This window comes from Macaca mulatta, chromosome 11 (assembly GCF_049350105.2).
Source record: "Macaca mulatta isolate MMU2019108-1 chromosome 11, T2T-MMU8v2.0, whole genome shotgun sequence".
Lineage (NCBI taxonomy): Eukaryota > Metazoa > Chordata > Mammalia > Primates > Cercopithecidae > Macaca > Macaca mulatta.
In genome coordinates, this window is record NC_133416.1 from 96,886,486 (window position 1) to 96,907,701 (window position 21,216).

At 35.4% G+C, this 21,216-nt stretch overlaps 1 protein-coding gene across 4 annotated transcripts in view; it reads right to left on the reverse strand.

The window, feature by feature from the left end:
- The window catches only part of ATP2B1 (ATPase plasma membrane Ca2+ transporting 1), a 67,619-nt gene that overhangs the window by 13,010 nt on the left and 33,393 nt on the right, over positions 1-21,216 (reverse strand). For all 4 annotated transcript variants that reach the window (XM_077954750.1, XM_015152438.3, XM_077954751.1 and 1 more), the window contains exons 9-18: positions 20,379-20,621; positions 18,804-19,045; positions 15,639-15,876; positions 10,027-10,206; positions 9,255-9,342; positions 8,767-8,873; positions 3,067-3,258; positions 2,636-2,849; positions 1,966-2,177; positions 243-350 (exon numbers count right to left, since the gene is read on the reverse strand). In XM_077954750.1, coding sequence (XP_077810876.1) covers positions 243-350; positions 1,966-2,177; positions 2,636-2,849; positions 3,067-3,258; positions 8,767-8,873; positions 9,255-9,342; positions 10,027-10,206; positions 15,639-15,876; positions 18,804-19,045; positions 20,379-20,621 — 1,824 coding nt within the window. The remainder of the gene's footprint in view (positions 1-242; positions 351-1,965; positions 2,178-2,635; positions 2,850-3,066; positions 3,259-8,766; positions 8,874-9,254; positions 9,343-10,026; positions 10,207-15,638; positions 15,877-18,803; positions 19,046-20,378; positions 20,622-21,216) is intronic.

The window sequence follows — 21,216 nt, forward strand, 5'->3', positions numbered from 1 at the left end:
TAAAAAAAACCACATAAAAAGTTAGGACAGTATTTTATAGTACAGGCATAGTCATAATGAACAAGTGACATACTGGAACTATATACAACATTAAAAAAAATTATCTTTGAATTCCCTCTCTTTACTCACCATGTTAACGATTTAGAATCAAGTAATGAAACTGTTAAAGAAAATACACACTAAAAATTAAAAAAAAAAAAAAAATCACTTTAGGTTTAAGCAAAAACTAATGAGACTTTTACCTGGCCCCAGAGTAACGTTCCCATTCCTAGGAATATTGACCATAGCCACTGTTCTATCGAAAGTTCTGAACAACTGAAAGGTTTTCCACCAAACTGCACAATTATTATCTGGAGGAATAATCAAGAGTAAATTTACTTAAATCTTAAATTTAAAAATTCATATACTTTAAAAAATATCAAATTTATGTCCTCTAAAATAAGGTGAACAACCACTATTCTGATGAAGTGTATTATATTAGTCACAACTGAAAATAAGACAACTGAAACAGACCTTTCCTCTTTCCTCTCCAGGGAAAGGGTTCCCTCTTACAAAAAAAGACAACTGAAATAAAGTAAAATCTTGCCCAATGTTTTTAATGCTTGCGTATTTCATGTTTAAATTATGCTTACTAAAAAGTAAAATTCTTATGACGAAGAAGAATAACTTTATGTTTCCAGTATAACCCTAAGCAACTACTTTCCCCTGTATTTAGTACAATTCTTCAAATAATTTATGTCTTTCTCAAAATATAGTACTCTTTTGTAGAAAAGACTGTATGTTACTGGAAAAATATACAATATTTAAAAAGTTCCACATAGCTGTTTATTTCTAGTTAACATTAACATTTAGACCTATTAAGATAAATACAAACAGACTGTAAGAGAAGAAAGGCAACTTGCAAAGTTCTATGAAATATGGGCTAATTCAGGTGAGGTGATCTCAGATTTGCTCTCCTTTATGAAAAGAGTGAGGCCTGATGATGAACATAAATTCATAATACAGTGCTTATGCTTTGCTTGTTATCTAAAAAGCCTAAAATAGTGTGCATGGAAATATTAAGAATTAACTGGGGTTGGGTGTGACAACTCATACCTGTAATTCTAACACTTTTGGAGGCTGAGGTGAGAGGATCGCTTGAGCCCAGGAGTTCAAGACCAGCCTAGGCAACACAGCAAGACCCCATCTTAATCAAAAAATAAATACTTTTTAAAAACGAATCAAATAACAATATTCATCCTCCTGTGAATCTGAAAGGGCTCTCTCTGATATGGCAGTTAAGTAGTTCTCAAATATTAAAATCAAAAATAATTTTGGAAGTTAATATTTTAAAACTTCAAAGTTACAATTCCTTTCTTTTTAGCTCTACTTCATTCAAATTCAAGTGATTTTTACTTCTCGGTTCCACTATTTTTTAAGTTAATCTGTACAGTTCTACAGATAGATTTCTAACTGCTTTGTTAGTAGCCCAATTAGATAATAACTGATTTGACAATCAGGTCTGGATTTTAGTAGAGATATAAAACTGAAGTAATTTTCTTTTATAAATCAAGAAAATAATGAGCATGAAAAGAGTTCAATATTTATTTGCACAAGTGATCTTAATTATTTTTAAATTTAAACTTGATCTTTTTTTGGTATAATGTGGGATGTAAAAAGAATACTAAAATGCTGGGGAAACAATTAATGTGATTGGCTGACTTTGTTTCCTAAGAAATAGTATCTTTCACTTTATAGTTGGAAGAAATAAAACCGTTTGCCTAGTTGGTTGTGGCATTTACTTCTAAGAACAAGAGATTCAGTTCTCATATTCTTTAACAAAAACCTTAAATCACCAGATCCTATAGATGTCACCAAGGCAATAGTTCCACACATGTTCCACACAAGTGATTGCTAGAACAAGCTGTTTACCTAATGTCTCCCATATAACAGGCAAATTTGAAACTATCTTTTCCAATTACCCACCTGTACCACAAAAGTTCCTAAAACAATTGTGCAGAAGATGGCATTGTTAAAGATTCCTTCAAATACATTTCTTTCACCATGAATTTTCCGGGCATTTATTTCGTTGAAAAGTTGCATCAGCACAAAGGTATTAAAAACAATAGTATAATGTTCTGAAGGAGGTGCATGCAAAGGAGCATTTCTTCCACTATCAATGTCAAAAAACTTTTCTCCTGAAAGAACGAAAAATGACTATTTTGTAATTATCATACTAAGTAAGATTTCAAGGAAGAATACGAAGTAAAACTTAGCTAGACTTTTTATTTTATCTGAAATGGCAGCATGGAAGGAGCTGGAAGAAACCTGGGATTATCTAGTACAACTCTCTTATTTTATAGACAAGGAAACAGAAGCTCCCACAACTATGGTGACGATCTCAGGATCACATATCTAAATCAGTGGAGAGCCAGGATAAGACATCAGGACCTTTATTCTCCCCCTACTATCTATCTTATTGTCTCCCCAAATTTACTCAGCACTCACTGATACAGAAGAAGAAATTAAAGATAAACGGGAAGTCAGGAATAGAACTTAGGCTCTTGAAAATTTATAACATTATAACATCTTGGATGATTAGCTTGGAAAAGAAACAATTAACTGAAGCTTTATTTATTAGACACTGAATTCTTACCAGCAAATAAGAGTGTAAAGACTACTACAAGTTGATAGAATGCATGACCCAAAATATTCTTCATCATTGTACGTGAGATGAGAGGCTTATTTCTACCATAAGGTTTCCGAAGCAAGAGAGACTCAGTGGGTGGTTCCGTTGCCAGAGCCAGGGAAGCGAGCGTATCCATTATGAGGTTTACCCACAGCATCTGCACAGCCTTAAGCGGTGAGTCCTAGAAAAGATATGTTTCCTAATAGACATTCACAACTACTCAGGGACTCAGCAACTCTCAGGAAGCCTTTAGGGTTTAAAAACTTGAGAAACAGAACAGGATTATATTTTTATATTAACTAACCTAAAACATTAAGCTTCAGCTTAATGTATTTTTTAAAAGGCATTTTATGTACTTTTATTTAAAGGAAACAAGTTTTAATAGACAAATCACCTACTTGAGTAATACAGGCGCCCGTAAAAGCAACAATCACTGCTACTACATTAACAGTAAGTTGGAACTGAAGGAATTTTGAGATGCTGTCATACACATTTCGTCCCCACATAACTGCTTTAACAATGCTTGTAAAGTTGTCATCTGTGAGAATAATATCGGACGCTTCTTTAGCTACATCAGTTCCAGCAATACCCTGTTAAAAAAATTTTGTGAATTAGACTAAATGTTTTAACTTTCAAATAGTCAAAAAATACACAATTAATAAACAAAAGTTGACAACTATACCTAATAAATATTGACTTAAATTTACATTAAAAGAAGGTAACAGAGTTATTCTAAGATATTACTAGGAAAGACATTCTGGTTTAGCAGAAATCAAACAAAGAATGAAGTATTAAAAATAAGGTTCAAGTTGGGCTAAAAATGGAGGAATGAACAAAGACATTACCCAAGTTCCTTCCAAAAGCCACACAAAAAGGTATATATTAATAAAAAGCAAACAAACTGTATGAAGACAAAGTTAGAGGAAAAGGAGATTCTACCAAAAAAAAAAAAAAAAAACCCAAAAAACACTGAAAGCAGACAGCCAAATTCTAAGTAACTCAGCAGACACAAGAAAGCTGAATCGTAATCCACGGGTAGAGAAAGTAGAAGTAGCCCCCTTTCCCCCCGATCACAGAACCCTCCTGCACAGCTTCGGACATGGTAGATTTACATGGCACTGGAAGTAGGGGTGAAGGTAGCAATAAAAAAAGGAAGATCTTTTGAAAGTCTACTGAAGACGCATTTAGAACCTTCAAACTAGTAACAATGTTATCAACAAGAGAATGGGGCAATTAATAAATTGTAGATTAATAAAATGAGTGAACAACTATATTAACATAAATGATCTCACAAACATAATGCTGAATAAAGAAGATGAACTCAACACATAATGTATGATTCTTCTGTACGAAGTTCAAAAACAGGCAAAAGGAATAATCTTCAGGATACTGGTTATCTTTGCAGAGAGATAAGGCAGTAATTAGAAGGGAGTAGGATTTGCTAAAAAACTATCAAAAAGCTAAACCTCATGAACCCTGCTACGGGCTGAAAGTATTCCCCAAATTCATGTGTTGGAAATGTAATCTTCAATCAGCAAAGTGCAGACATGGAAACTCAGAGGTGATATCATGATGAAGGCTCTGACTTCATGTATGGATTAATGCCATTATCTTGGGAGTGGTTTCATTATCAAGAGTGAATTCATTATAAAGGTGAGTTTGACCCCCTCTTGCTTTAGTGCTCACCTGCAATGTTCTCTTGCCCTTCTCCCATGACATGATGCAGCATGAAGGCCCTCACCAGATGCTGGCACCCTGGTTCTTGGATTTACTCACCTCCAGAACCTCAAGTCAAAGACACTTTTATTGTTCATGAAATACTAAGTCTTAGATACTCTGTTATCACAATACAAAATGGACTAAGACAAACCTTTTCTCAAGAAGCAGCTGGAGGAGATGACTCCACCAGATAAGGGAGTAAACCAAAGATGATGATGCAACTGAATTCGTGAAGTACATGATCCAACACAAATGAGAGATAAAGAAAATCCTCAGGTATGGAGACCAAGAAGACAGCTGTGCAGCAAGGCCAGCAAACAGCAAGTGTAGATTAAAGCACGTTGAAAGATGTTAAGAGACGTTATCCCTTAGAAACTAAAACTGGTAAGAATGCTAAAGGTCTCCGATATATGGAACAGATAATTTGGGGATGAATTAGAGTTAAGTACATAGAAAAACTAAGCCAAAACAATTCAAACAAACCAAATAAAAATTAAAAGAAAGTAAAAAAGACAACAAATTATAGGGAACATAAAAAGCTGTGTAAGGAAGGAAAAGTAATTACAGTAGACCACATAGATCAGGTTGAAACAGCATTTACAGTCACAGTAAGGACTGAATGTTGATCGAACCTAAATTATGATATAACTCTGCTGGCAGACGATGGGATAGGTAGTAAGCATGAAGGTATACGGGGTGAATGTGGTCTATGTGCCTGTAAAAGCACAAAGTCCTCATCTTCATTAATGAAAGTCAGTAGTTAAAGCCTTATATTAAAACAATCAAAAAGCACCAGAATCATGTGATTTAGAGATATAAAGGTACATAACTAAGGAACAGAAGCAGCTAAAACTGTTTTCCTTCAGGAGCCAAAAATTTGGTATGTGGTAGGGGACTTGGTATTAAGTCTTACAGAACTACCTGACCTTTTAAATGCTATGCATACATTGTTTTGATAAACAAGAAGTTCAGATGAAACCTTTCTCAAAATACTCAATGAAGAAACAATCTTATTTTAGAATCTTAGTCTCCAGCTCCCATTGTGAGTATTTTACTTTTAATGTCCCACTTATTTTTTTTTTTTTGAGACAGAGTCTCACTCTGTTGTCCAGGCTGGAGTGCAGTGGCACCATCTCGGCTCACTGCAAGCTCCGCCTTCCGGGTTCATGCCACTCTCTCGCCTCAGTCTCCCAAGTAGCTGAGATTACAGGCGCACACCACCACACCCACTATTTTGTATTTTTAGTAGAGACAGGGTTTTACCATGTTGGCCAGACTGGTCTCAAACTTCCGACCTCAAGAGATCCACCCGCCTTGGCCTCCCAAAGTGCTGGGATTACAGGCATGAGCCACCACACCTGGCCAATGTCCCACATATTTAACACACTTAAACTCAATGGGATTTCTTGATTCTCATCATACCTATATTATACAAATGCAAATCTCACCATTCCCGTGCTCAAAATCCTTAAAATTTCTAAAAGTAACTCTATGGTGTTAATTAGCATTCAGATAAAATCTAGTTCTATGATGAAACAAGTCTGGAAAACTTTCAATCACAAAAGGTTAAAGTGCTTTTAAAAAATGAGCTTCTAGGAGTTATATGATATCGCATAGTATGTCTCTAAACTTACTTCATCAGAAGTAGGCTTGTCAAATGTTCATCTACAGGATAAGAGAAAAAAATCCTTATCTTGGCATTCAAGGCCTTTTTAATGTGGCACCCTGTGAATTCTTCTAGCTTCGTATCTCATTACAGTACCACAACCTCTTCTAGTTAGACTGAACAACTTGTACATAATTCGCTGATGAATGAGGGCCTCTTGGTTCCTCTCCTTCCCTCAGCTAAACTGGCATCTCTTCCAGAAAACCTTTTCCAGTCTTAACAGGCAGAGTCAAGGACTTCTTCCTGAAAAACTTGTCACTATCCTGTGATTATTTCCATGTGCTGTGAATTTTTAGGAAACAGCAACTCTTTACTTCTAATGTTTCTGGACTGGAATACTGAACAGTCTCTTAATATTTGGAGTCCCGCATTAATCCAAATAAAGTTTAAAATAAAAGTATTTTAATTACTTTAGGTTTTACTACCATAGATGTATTTGATTATCGGTTTACACCATGACATTCAGTCCTTGATGATAGCAATACACGGTTAACTAATTTTTGGCAAGAATAATATGTGACAAGGATTCTCTCCTTTGACCAAAACTTGCTATGCAGGTAATTGTTATACTGTATTATTTAGGGAATATAAGAAAAAGTCTGTACATGTTCACTACAGACGCAACCATCCATATTTTTGTTCTGAATATTTTCTATCTACAGTTGGTTGATTCTGCAGATGCATAATCCATGGATAAAAAGGGCCAAATGGACAAGCAGAACATACACTTTATCTACAGATCAACAAATCAAGAACGTATGCCCCAAAATGCTATACCTGCCTGAAAAATAAGAGATACATTTAGAAAGAAATTATCAACAGCGATTTCTTGTAACTAAAAAAAACTCTAAGACAAGACGTTTATCTTTAAGTTTTAACTGAACAAATGCAAAACCAAAGTAAATTCAAGCTTAAACAAGAGTAGTTTCAAGTCCAAGCTACCAAGCACTTATAGTTTCTCTATGTTTTTGAACTAAATTTATTTATTTGAGACAGAGCTTTGCTCTGTCACCTAGGCTGGAGTGCAGTGGTGTCATCTTGGCTCACAGCAGCCTGTGCCTCCTGGGTTCAAGCGATTCTCATGCCTCAGCCTTTTAAGCATCTGGGATTACAGGCATGACCACCACACCCAGTGAATTTTTTTTTTTTTTTTTTTTAGTAGAGATGGAGTTTTGCCATGTTGGCCAGGCTGTTCTTGAACTCCTGACCGCCTCAGCCTCCCAAAGTGTTGGGATTACAGGCATGAGCCATCATGGCCAGTCTGTTTTTGAACTAAATTCAGACTTTTCACGTTATCATTAAAAAAAAAAAAAAAAAAAAAAGTGGTAAAACTGGGCCTAAAACCGTAAAGAGCTTAAAAAACACTAACCAACCAGCCAGTGTATTGTGTTTTTGTTTGATTACATTTACCTGTATTTACTTAAAGCCCATTGTCCTTACATTCAAGTTTTGGGAAGAAAGCTTTTTTTTATTTTAAAATTCATTTTACATAAATGCCTTTCTGGTCAGCTGTCAGAATGTAAATAGCAATAAAAATCCTGCTAAATGCTCAAGAGCAGCAGTGAGTGATCCTATGTTCCTAAAGGGAACGAGCCTGTTTGCCTAGAGCAAAAGTAAGAGCACTTAATTATTCCATAGACCTCTTCAGCTATGCTTCACATGTCTTCAGAAGCTCCTACCAATGCAGCTGCCAACTATTTAAATTTGGGATGGGGTAGGGTGGGGGATCTTTGGATTCACTGCTTTTGATTGAGGAAAATTTACCCATAATTTCCTTTCCCCATCTCTCTCACTCCTGTTGAAAGGATGCCACCATGATAGATCTTCTAAATTTCTATTTTAGCAGCAAAATATCAGGGGGACAAATTATGCAAATAAACATTTGTACACAAAAACAATCTCTCATCTGAAAACCTTAGGGCCAGATTGTGATTCAGAATTCAGTCTCTCATAGTTTGGAAAGATAATGAGACACATAACCTTGTATCTCAATTTTCCCAAAAGAGCTTAGCACCCCATAAAAACCACATTAAAATCTCTACAATGGCTATGAATATTCACACTAAGTAGGACAAATAACAGCCTCACATCAGTTCAGAACAAATTTTGCAATCAAATGAGTCTGCTGCAAAATTTAGGTTAAAAATTTCAGTTTCCTGATAGTTCTGGATTTGAGAATTGTGATTATGAACCAGTATTTTCCAAAAATAAAATGAAACTCAAAGAAAATAAAATACTTAAATTGAGGACTCTGGGGAAAACAAGTAGGTAGGCTTTTTTCAGTCAAAAAAGATTATATATAAAATGATGGTATTCAATTACTTTTTAAATAACTGAAGAGTAATTGAGTAGATGAATGGAAAAGTCTCAATTATATTTTTAATTTAAATACAACTGTTCTAAACCTGTGTCCTGCGTAAAAGGGTTGTTAAAGGTTCAGGTAAGATGACAGACATTAAAAAATTAACAGAATACAAAGTCAACATATGATATTATTAAATTGTTCAAAAGAAACAATCTAGTCAGATTTCATGACATCAAATAAAGCTAATGCATAAACTAATTAGACTTATAAACCAATTTAGGCTTATTAATTATCCCTCAAACTAATCTTGAGGGACAGTGTTTAAAATCCATAGTAATTCAGTCAACAAACAAACAAACAAACCAGTCCGTAAATTACGTTTGGATATTTAAATGAGTAAATTCTTACCATTGCAAATCCAACATCTGCTTTCTTTAGTGCTGGGCCATCATTTGTACCATCACCAGTTACGGCTACAACCTGGCGTTGGTCTGAGACAGTGCTGTCAATTATACCTTAAATACAAGTAAATATTTGTGTTATAAAAACATTACTCTTTAATAAGATGATTCTGAAGAATATCCTGACTATTCGGTTTTATAGACTCAAGGTTAAAAATAAATAATTAAACAAACATAGAAATGGAAATCGCTTAGATGTTGGGTGAGAACCTACTTCAGAAACTAAGGGCATATTCAGAGCAATATCCTGTCTTAAACACTTCAGATAATCACTTAGGAACACAATTTACCTAAGATATCAAAGGAAATGTATTTAGATTTTATTAAAACATGATATCCATTACTCAATCGAATATTTAGTACCTATTACTATTTTAGGAAGCAGAACACATTTCTGTATTAACAAATTCTGAAATAATTGAAAAATCTACTTACCTTTAACCAGTGTATGCTTATCAGTAGGAGATGATCTTGCAAGTACTCGAAGCTTTGGCCAAATCTTGTCTATCCTCTCTTGCTCAATCTATAAATGTTTTATCAAAGTTAAAATATGCCCAAACATAGTTTCTTAAATCCTAATGAGCTATCTGGCATATTTATCAGTAGCTCTCAAAGTGTGTGGTCCACAGAACAACACCATCAGAAACTCCTGGGAACTTGTTAGAAACATGAATTCTTGGGCATGGACCCAGATCTACCTTAGCGAATACTGTGGGGCAGGCCCAGCAGTCTGTGTTTTAATAATTTTGCTAGGTGACTCTGATGCATACTCAGGTTTAAAAGCCATTGTTTTTTATCATTATAAGACCAAATTTAAACCCCCCCCCGCCTATGAAAATAGAACTTCCTTAATTGAGCATAAGAAGTTCAGAGAGTTTGGGGTCCCCTAAAATATGCTCCATATCAGCCTTTCCAACCCATCTCCCATTACTCCCTTATACATACTGTACTTCTGAAATTGGCCTAGATTCATCGCCACTACTTTCATATAGCATTCATAGCAAGAAACGTTTACTTCCTTTAGGACCAATTTATTACTTCTCTCTTTTATCCCTTAGAACACTAGTATTTTGCTTCCTAAGGTATAGACTGCATTTATTTCATGCATGGTGCCTAACATAGTGCGTATTCAATATGTGTTTGTTGAATTAAATTCCTAATATATTAAACATCTGTCAACCAAAAAAATAAATAAATAAATCTTTACCTCTCCTTTTTCATTTCGTATTCTTCTGTTAAAATCTTTACCTTCTAGGCACAGAAAATCTTCCCCAGGATGTAAAATACCACATTTGGTAGCAATGGCCCGAGCAGTATTAATATTATCACCAGTGACCATTCGCACAGTAATTCCAGCCCTCTGACACTTTTTAATTGCATCTGGCACCTGGTTTACATAAAAAAAAATTACAAAGTTAAATTGGTATTTTTAGAGGGAAAAACATTTCACTGCACACAACTGCATTATTTTATAGTCCCCCAAATGATGACAATGATACAATGACTTCATGATTGATTTCATTTCCAATACTCAATATTTCTTGCACTATTTTCAATAACCTCTTTCCAATTCCACTGCCAGACTTAGCTCAGGCTTCGTTTTCAGTTGTCATCTACTAATTTGTTTGCAGGATTTATTTACAGAAGGCTTTTTAAAGCACGCTTTCCCCCTGGCAACCATTAGGCAATTCTTTTCTGGTTGGTTTTCTACCTTTCTGGTTTTACTACCCAGATTACACCCGAGTAAAATGTTGGTATTCTTTTGTTTAGGGCTAAGGGTGGCTCACAATCTGTATCTTTTAAGTATTACCTTACCTACTCCCATACCTTCAATTTCCATCTAATTCCATCATATTCTAATGACTTTAGAATCCACATCCTGCTCCTACCTCGCTGTAAGAGGAGTCATAGTTCCACCTGAAAAGTGGGTATCGATTCAGGTGTCTAAAAGCAAAACCATGTTTCCTTTACCTATCTAGCAGAAACCTAAGAGTCACCTGTACTTCTTCTTTCAGTTCTCTTATCCTACATCCTTAGAAGCCAGTAAGTCCCGTGGATTCTACCTCAAATTTGCCCTGCATCATGTCTCTGTTGCTTGCTGCCCAACCTACTTCAATGGCTTTTTAATTGGTACCCTGCCAATTAAAGTTTGTTCCCCCTTTAAAACATATGATATACTTGATGGTAGAGTTTATTTTTTTTAAACAGAAATACTCCCTTTCTTAAAACACACGATGATTCCTCAGCTGTTATCACAAATCACAAAGTTCTCAGTGTAACAGAATCACTGTTTGTGCCTGTACTACTACAGTTCCTTTCACCTAGAAAATCTTTTCCTGCTTTTCTATAAGCAGAAAATCCACACGGATCCTACTGGAGCAGGGGTTGCAAATTAAAATGCCTACAGGATCATGGAGGTAACATACATGAAGAAAATATGTTGAAAATGACAAACCCCCAAGACAAATGCCTAATGAAAGAGCTATTTAGCTCCAGCCTATTTCTGCCACGATGGAATGAGAGCCCAATGTTAACAGAACCTGTAATTGCAAAAGGAAGAAACACAGATTTGTGCATCATCTCTTCATACTTAATGTTTCTAACCTCCCCTCCCCCAACAAAGATAACCTGACTGAAGGCTAACTTTGGACTGCAGTCTACCTGTTTGTGAAGTCTATCCTAAATCCAGTGTAAATCTAACTTATCTGGAGCTTTCTTGGTCTACATAGACAAAACTGCACCTTCATCTTATACATACCTCTATTACAGGTCATCAAGTCATACTATAGTTATTGTTTACCTGAATCTTCAATGAGCTTCTTGAAGGCAGGACCTTTACCTTATCTTTGCATCATCAATACCTAGTATGCCTTTTGTTTATTTAACAAATAAGCACCAGGCATGTGACTGGAGTTTAGGATTTACTGAACTGCTGAATTAAATATCTTTGGGATAATAGCAAGGGGACATTTTCTAAGGGGTGCACATTCCAGACAAGGTACCTTTTTTTTTCCCCCCAAGATGGGTCTCACTCCGTCACCCAGGATAAAGTGCAGTGGTACAATGCTGATTCACTGCAACCTCTACCTCCCAGGCTCAAGTGATCCTCCCACCTCAGCCTCCTGAGTAGTTGGGACCACAGGTGCATGCCACCATGCACAGCTAATTTTTTGTATTTTTAGTAGAGATGGGGTTTCACCATGTTGCCCAGGTGAACTCCTGAGCTCAGGCGATCCGTCTGCATCAGTCTCCCAAAGTAATGGGATTATAGGTGTGAGTCACCATGCCTGGCCCAGGGTACCATGTTTTAAAACATGTATGCAATGTAATTAATTGCAATTTAAATACATATTTATCTATAAGTTTTAAGATTTACATCATAAAAGTTATTTTCCTCTACCCAGTCAACTCTTAGTGATTCAAATAATTGGAGGGCGACATCACATGCATTTACTCAAACTAATATTTACTGAATGCCAGGCACTGTGCTTAGGTCCTAGTGCCAGAGTGATGAGCAAAAGGACAGGGCCTGCTGAAATTATTTTTAAAAAAAAAAAAAAATATATATATATATATATATTTGACACTAAAAACACTTGTTTTATACATGTATGTATCTCCTGTTATCTCATTTGAGATAAAATCTATCTTAAATTTTTATATCTAAGCAGTCCTTGATTAGGTAGTATCCCAGGATCATCTGGACAGGGAAACAATGAGTAAAAGGGAGAAATTGGTCTCAGGTTAAAACTATGTGGCAAATAATACATAAGAAAGGCACACTAACATTTATTAACTGCCTACTAATCATCAGATGCTTCCAGCTTAAAACTCACAAACTATCTCTACTTTTACATTTAAGAAACTAAAGCAAGGCCAAGTACTTATACATATGCAATAAAAACTGGATTTGTTCTAGACATCTAATTATTCAAGAATCCCTCCACCAGAACTGCACTGTACAAAATAGAGAAACTCAGAGAAAGCTGTTTCATATGACATCGTCTCAATTTAGTATATAAATACCCATCTCATTTTGTGATACTGAGAAACAAGTGCCATTTACATGCTTTAAAAAGATAAAACTCTCCATCAACTGCAATGCCAAGAGCATGATAATAGACTGATTTGTCTTCCAAAGAATGAAAGTTGCAGATATTCTGATTTAATGTTAAAGTTTAAACCATAAGTCAATGTATAGAACTTTGAAAAGCCAGGCACAGTGGTGCGTGCCTATAATTACAGCTATCCAGGAGGCTGAGGTGGGAGGCTGCTTGAGGCCAGGAGTTTGAGACTGCAGTGCACCATGATCTCCTGCCTGTGAAAAGCCACTGTACTACAGCCTGGGCAACATAGGAAGACCTCTTCCTTAAAAAAAACAAAAACAAGACAAAACAAAAAAACAACCTCTGAATGATTCTCCTGTGACCAAATGGCAAATATTACCCACCTGGCTATTTTATAAGCATTTGAAATTACAAAACCCCAAACCAAATTTATCTTGATCTTTCAACAGGCTGCTGTTTCTGATTCTCTTATTACATTGGTAACCCTCTACCAGCCACCAAGTTATACAAGTTAGAGACTGGTTCCATCTCCTTTATAAGACTTCTAATTGTGGCAACCTCTTAGTCGTAAAAGCCTTCTTCCCTAGCTACACACTTTCTCTAAAAGATCTTTAGTTTCATCAGTGATTTCTTCAGACTAGCCCACTTTCAGACTCTGAGGTCCAAATGCTTGACATACATTTGGATGTCTCAGACACCTCAACAATGTCAAAAATGGAATATCCAAACCCAATATATTACTTCCTACTGGTTCTATCTCCACTCACTTTGAAGTCGTTCCTTTCTTTCCATCTCCTATGCCACAACTGTAGGCCAAGCCATAATCATCTCTTGCCTGGGATCACTGCAATACTCTCATTAACTTCCCTGCTTCTACTCTTCTTCATCTCTAATCCCTGTCTTACACAGTAACCAAAATAGTATTTTAACAACATAAATCATATCACTTCCCAGCCTGAATTTCAGAAAATTCAGAGCCCTCACAGCCCAGTAAGGCCAGAGATCATCTCGTCTCCCCTTTCTTCTTTACACTTACAGCCACACTGGCCTCCTTTCCACCTTTAAAATAGCTAAATACTTTTCTCACTTTCACTTGCATTTCTCATTTTGCTTGGAATGCTCTTCTTGCAGCTATTTACATGGCAGACCCACTGTGAACCATCAGATTGCATCTCAAATGCTATATCCTCAGAAATTCCTAATGCAGTCTCCCTCCATTACTTTATTTCATTACACTGTGCATATCTTATATATATAGCCCTTTTGCACTAGTAATTGTCTTATTTAATATCATCCCCCCGATATGCCATCCTGCCACCCAGAATATAAGGCCTATGAGAACAGGCACCAAGTCTTATTCCTCCCAAAATTCATTTTCACTTCACACGGTGTCCATGTATCTATCATTCTACCTACTTAGCTGTCTTCTTCCTCTAGAATATACATCTCAAGACTATTCTGGTCACTGCAGTATTTCCAGTTCCTAGAAGAGTGCTACATATTAGGTTTTGAATCAATTAGCTGATAAAGTCACTGAACAACAGTGGTTTTCTGCTAGTGCTGTTATTTATGTTGCTTCTTTGCTCAAGACATACTTAACTGCTCACTCTCTTTCTTGGTTTAGATAATACTTCCTCCTTAAGAATCAGATCAGGTAATTAACCTCTAGGAAGTCTTACCTGACCCCTCCAGTGGTTAATACAGCACAGTAGTCTTTTAAGCACCTGTGTTTTAGACAAAGCTGGTATTTTAACACACTAGGTGTACTAACACTCTATACATTCTCGATTTTTAAAAATCTGCCAAATAAGAGTAATAGTATGCATACCTCACAAAGTTAGACATTTAAAAAAATTACATGTAAAGCATGTGGCTTAAGTATATGGCACACAGTGAGAACTCAATAAAAAGATGCTATTAGGGTAAGTTGGGAACTCGTGTTCCCTGCTCATATAACATGCTCTGTATATACCCAGCAAGGTACTAATATACTGGGTTGCAATAATCATGTGTTTGGTTCGTTCCACATAAGACAGTAACTTCTTTGAGGCCAGGGATCAGATCTCAAAACTCTTAAGTCTCAAGTACCTTAGGATAGTGCCTGGCACACAGTAGTTGTTCAACAAACTTAAAAAACATGAAAAACCAAATAGCAAAAAAAAAAAAAAAAAATTAAAGAGTGAAATCAGTCTAGAGCTGCACGCCATCCAATATGACAACTACTAGCAAGATATTTTAATTTGAATTAAATAAAATTTTAAAATCCTGTCTTTCAGTTGCACTACCCACTGAAAACTAGACGTCAGTAGTCACACATGGCGAGTGGCTACTGTATTGAACAATATAAAGAACATTTCTATTATCACAGAAAGCTCTACTAGACAATGCTAGTCTAGAGACTGAAAACAAATAACTTAATGGCACCTATTATTTAAGATAAATAATAACTGAAAATTCTACCCACTTTAAGGCACTGTGCTAGGTTATGGTGCTATGAACACATAGGATCCCAAAGACAGGCTGTCTTTAAAAACCACAAAAGCTAGCATATGGCACCGTAGGTAATATTATTTCACTTAAAAAGCTAGCATATGGCACCGTAGGTACTATTATTTCACTTATCTTGGGTTCACACAGGAAAAAAAAAAATCACAAACACCAAGAATTTTACTAGAAAACTGGTTACAGTTAAGGCCTAGGTCCTCTATAGTTAGGAGATTCTGCACATGCAGAACACAGAATGTTTCACCACCTCAGGTCTCACAGGATCTTCAATCCCCACAACAGCAATGCATGTAAGGCCGGTGACAATATCATTTTCATTATCCCACTCTGGTTCTGGTTCTCCTGCTGGAAAATCTCTGAATGCAAGACATATGGTTCTCAAGCCTTCTGATGCCATCGGTTCAATCACAGTTTTTACAATATCATCACGGTCCCTTGGTCTGAACACTTTTGCCTCACCATTAGCACTCAAGATTTTGAAACACCTAAAAGGAAATGTTGAATCCAAACATCAATAATTTAAAAAAAATAATGGTTAATGCCATTTAAGTGAACTGGCAGGCCTAGAAATCATGGGATCTGATATCTGGAATTTAGAGAATTACATATAATTCATTTTTATAGACTTAAATTCACTTTTCACCCTCCCCTTTACAAAACAGAACTAATATGTATGGTTCTCATTTGATAGTTCTCCATTTAGCAGTTACTCTAGAACTTCTCTAAACCTTCTCTTTTGGAAATGCAGTGCTTTCAAAGAATCCCTGGGTGGCAAAGGAGAATAAACTATATATACTTCACCATTTTGGTACAGAATCAGACATTAGTTTTAAATAACACCAAAATCACAAATGTGTTCTTCTTTTAAGGTAAAAAGCCAAGTGTAGTCAACCCCTTACCTGAGATGTTGTTTCATCACCTATATTGTTTTAACCATGAAAGAAAAAAAATAACTTATTGTTAAAATAAGCATTCTATCAGAATGAGAGTTAATGCTAAAATAATTATTATTTTCAGTGACACTACTACCTTTTCTTTCATTATATAATGAATAAAAATCACACTATATACCTAAAGTCTGTTTTTCATAACGCCTCTCTATACTCCTCTCCCTTGATGATGCCATCTCCTCCTGCTTCTAGGGAGGTAATTCCCAAATCCGCATCTTCCATTTTGTTTTTCAAAGCTTTCCATCACTGCTGAAAAATTCTACCCAAATGTTTTATCACTACCTAAACCTTAAGGGATGAAAGCCTGGAAGCTGCCTCTTCACTGCCCATGTAATGTGCATCAACATTACCCTAATCATTTTGATGTAAGTCTAAAATTTCACTTTAATATTTATTTTTCCTGATCATCTCTCTACTATTAGCTCCTAAGTCCTATACATTTCCCCTCTGAACAGCCTCCTCAATGTGTCCACTCCTTTTTATTTCTCCTGCTACTACTTCCTTCTGGTTCTTACTTCAAGCTACAAAGCTACAGCTACTGTAATAGCAATAGCCTTTAAACTGATATCTGTCTGTAGCTGATTTTTTTTTTCCTCTAACCCACCTTGTTCCCTAATGCAAGAATTATCTTTAATCACAGCTTTGATGATTCTACTACTTAAAGAAAAAAATACTTCATTTGTATTATCTGGCTTATTTAATTTTAATTGCTCAGCCCAATATTTAAAAAGTCTCCACATCAAAATGCAAATATTACTGTGGGAACACTTGCTGTATGTTTACTGTCCATCAGGCTTCATGCTAGACAGCTGGTATGCATTATTTCATTTAAGTGCCACAGAGTTGGTGGTCATCAACCCCTCTCTCAGACGAGGAAAACGGAAGTAAGGGAAGAATGTGCCCCATATCCCAAAGCTAGTTAGTTGCAGAGGAAGAGTCAATGCATGATCAGTTTTGATGAAAAAAAATTCTCTTCTAAACCATCTATCTACTACCCACAAGCCAGGGATGAAACAAATTTCTAACCTTTTACAATGAAATCAGGTAACTGAGTGTACTGGGGCAAGAAGAAAGCTCTATATGGCCTGTGTGCCACAAAAGCCCATCACTATTCACCTGAACTATACAACCAGATATTCCCCTCCCAGATACGACCTGCTGTGGTTTCCCTAACCTCAAAGTTCTCATTTCATACCAAAACCTATCTTAAATGCCCCATCCCTACAGTATGATCTCTCACCCAAAAGCTTTGTACCAATTTATTATATGCTGCCTTCAGTTATTTATTTATATATTTGTCTCTTAAACTAATTGTAAAGTGTTCATTAAGATAATACTGGCTTATAATCCACATGTAAGCAAATTAAAAGTATATTTTAAATATTTACTTTAATATTTTAAATACTGTAATTTCAAATGAGTTCCAATTTTCCCAAATTGCTCTACACCAGTATTTTTTTTTTAAACCAGTTCTCTACTTCTTTAATGGAATTAAAGAAACCAAAATAATTTTACCACCTTTAATATCAAATAAACATCAGGAGAAATATATGTGAGCATGTTACAGCAAAATTAAAGCTACTGGTCTGTAAAAGGACAGCAAGAAAGAAAAATTAGTATTCAAAATGACAGGAGTATTTAAATATGACACTGCAGCCGCATAAATATGATAAATCTCATTTTGATATAAATGGGGAATTTTCAAGATCCAGCTTTTATGCTTTGCTATTCTAAAAATTACTCCATAATTCTTGTATCACATTCAGAATCCAGTAACCACAATGAGCGCTGAAGATCTAAACTTGAGGCCAGGTGCAGTGACTCACGTCTGTAATCCCAGCACTTTGGGAGGCCAACACAAGCAGATTACTTGAGGTCAGGAGTTCAAGACCAGCCTGGCCAACATGGTGAAACCCTGACTCTACTAAAAATACAAAACTTAGCCAGGTGTGGTGGGAGGTGCCTGTAATCCCAGTTACTTGGGAGGCTGAAGCAGGAGAATCCCTTGAACCCAGGGGCAGAGGATGAAGTGAGCTGAAATGGCACCACTGCATTCCAGCCTGGGTGATACAGGGAACCTCCATCTTAAACAAACAAACAAAAAAGAGACATAAACTTAATTTTCTTCCCAGGAGGTTTTTTCAAGATTCTACATATTAAATAACAAGTAAATCAACTTCTAAAAATAAACATCAAACTATACATCATTAAACATACCAGACTGAATGTAATGGGTTTATTTTCCCTATAGTAAAATACTAAGAAATAAGAGAAGCTAGAGTGTGAAAATGGCAGAATAGCAGGGGCAAATATCTGGATACCATAAAATATGCTAAAAAGCTCTGAAGTCCTATCAAATGCCTGATGTTCACAAAAAGAAGACAATAACAACAACAACACAGTAGATATTCCATAAAGCAACTATAGTCAGCAATTTATTCATCTAAGCATTTTACTCTTACTTTTTCAGAATTATCTCAGATGCGCCCTTGCTGAATATTCGGTAACTTCCATCTGAATTTTTCAGAACAGTACTCATGGATTTCCTAACAGAATTGAAGGTGTAGACTTTGTACAGTGCTTCTTCTGGTATTTCATTTCTAACATCCTGATAATCCCGTTTTAAATCCAAAAGAAGTCCCAACAAGGCACATTCAGTTTTATTACCAACGTGACGAGGTAATCCACCCTCTTTCTCTGGGGGCTGTAAGAGAAAAAGGTTTAGTAGCTAGTATCATCTTGTTTCTCTATGAACATTTAATTTATAATGTAAAACAGAATGCGACATTCTAAAATAAAATTACAGAACAATTGTCTAATATCAACATTTTAAAGGAGGACACAGAAAAGTAAGGTAGAAAGGAGCCTGGGGTGAGAATGACATGGATTCTAATCTCAGTCCTGCCAGTTACTAGCTACATGAAATTTGACAATTGCCCAACTGCTGTGGTCCTTGGCTTCAGCGTCTGTAAAACAGGAGCACTTATGACCCCAAAATTAAATGATATAAGATGTATAAAGTTTATAGTTGGTTCCTAATACAGAGTGGAACTTAATTTTAATTCCCTTTTCCTGTTTTCACTTAACTTTAGTACTAAATCATTCAAAATTAAATCTACTTTACCAATTTTTATGGATTAAAAGTACATGCATTAAAATATTGTTCTCTTAAATGCAGTGAGAAGCTTTATTTCCTTCACAGTGCCTTCAGAAATACCACCTTACATAATCATCACAATGGGATTAAGGGCCGACGTGATCATCTTTACTCAGTAATTAAAGAAGGTAGCTCAGACTTTCAGCTAGTAAAAGGCAAAGTCAGATCTAGAACCAAGATCCCATAACTTTCCAATGCAATCATCCAATTCATGTATGTTTTCCCTAATGAACAGCATGCAATATTGTTTTTGTTAATGATTTTCATCCATAAATCACTAGAAGAGATTAAGTCAAACATAACATTGTATGCTTTCTGTTACAAATAAGATTTCTAAAACTTGTAAAGTTGAAAATTTTTTTATATGGTGGCACATGTCTAGAATTACTTTACTGCATTAGTTCTACAAAGGTCTAAGCACCACCTTTTAGGTAGGAACTACTGAGAAACCAAACAGAGCACATGGCAAGCATATATAAAACATGTTATTTTAAGTTGAAATCAGGCTTCAAAATTTTCTCTAAGTTGAGAGCTGACCTACTATGGTAAGATAGCTTGATCTTTCTCAAAAATGAGTTTAACAAGAATTTAAAATTAAATACATGTTCTGCTTATAAGGGTGGAGAGTTTCTGAACACAGGAAATTCAAAATATAGGAGGAGAAAAACGTAAGTAAACAATGTTTATGTTGATCAGCAGACCTCACTCATAACACAAATTTAAAAACCATTATATAAATAAATATATGCCTTTTAAAAACTTAACACAGTTCAGTTTACTTTACATACAGTAATGGTGGGTCTGAAGACTTACATATAGTCCCATCATTATAGATTTAAAAATTAATTTTTATATACATAAATTATTTCAAAAACCTTACCAATATTTTTGATGTATAAGCACAATTCACAGAAATTCCTGTTACAAGATAGGACAAAATATTTGGTGGAATAGCTTCTGGCTCAGGAACCTTTTTATAATGTTTTTCATTTATGTAAGCTTGAACAACTGTCATTCTGTTCATTGTCAAAGTTCCTGTTTTATCTGAACAAATAGCTGTAGCATTTCCCATGGTTTCACAAGCATCCAGATGCCTTACTAAGTTATTATCTTTCATCATTTTCTACATTAAAAAAAAAAAAAAGTTAAGCTGCATATAAAACCAATCACCTCATTACATTAAAATGATTACAAATTGTTTTAAAATTAGAACTAAAACTCCCAGCTTTCTATAAATACAATGTATAAAGTACCAATGTAATACAAAAATTTTTTTTTTTTTAAGCATATTTGACCTATTAAAATAAGCTAAACACAATGCTAGAGCTTTCTGGGGTTTCAATCATTTTATTGCTGCATAACATAACCTAGTAAGTCAGTTCAGGCACCTGCATCCATAAACAAATAACACTGAATATATGTCTCCAACGGTTTTTGCAAAATGTCCTCACATTACAAGAGCAATGACAATCTGTACAGTGGTACTTATAGTAGTGTAAGAGTATATTAAAGGATTAAGCCTCCCTATTAAGTGGAAAACAAAAGATTCTTACATCAGTTCCAAGGAAAAAATGGCTTTTATCAGCTAAAATAAAGAGCTTGTGGGTATGTAATTGCTTGATATTTTTATTATTAATTCTAAAAGAGTTAACATATCAAAACTAGAATGAGTCATTTTTTAGCTATTCTATATGCTGGCAGACTTGGCATTTTCATCC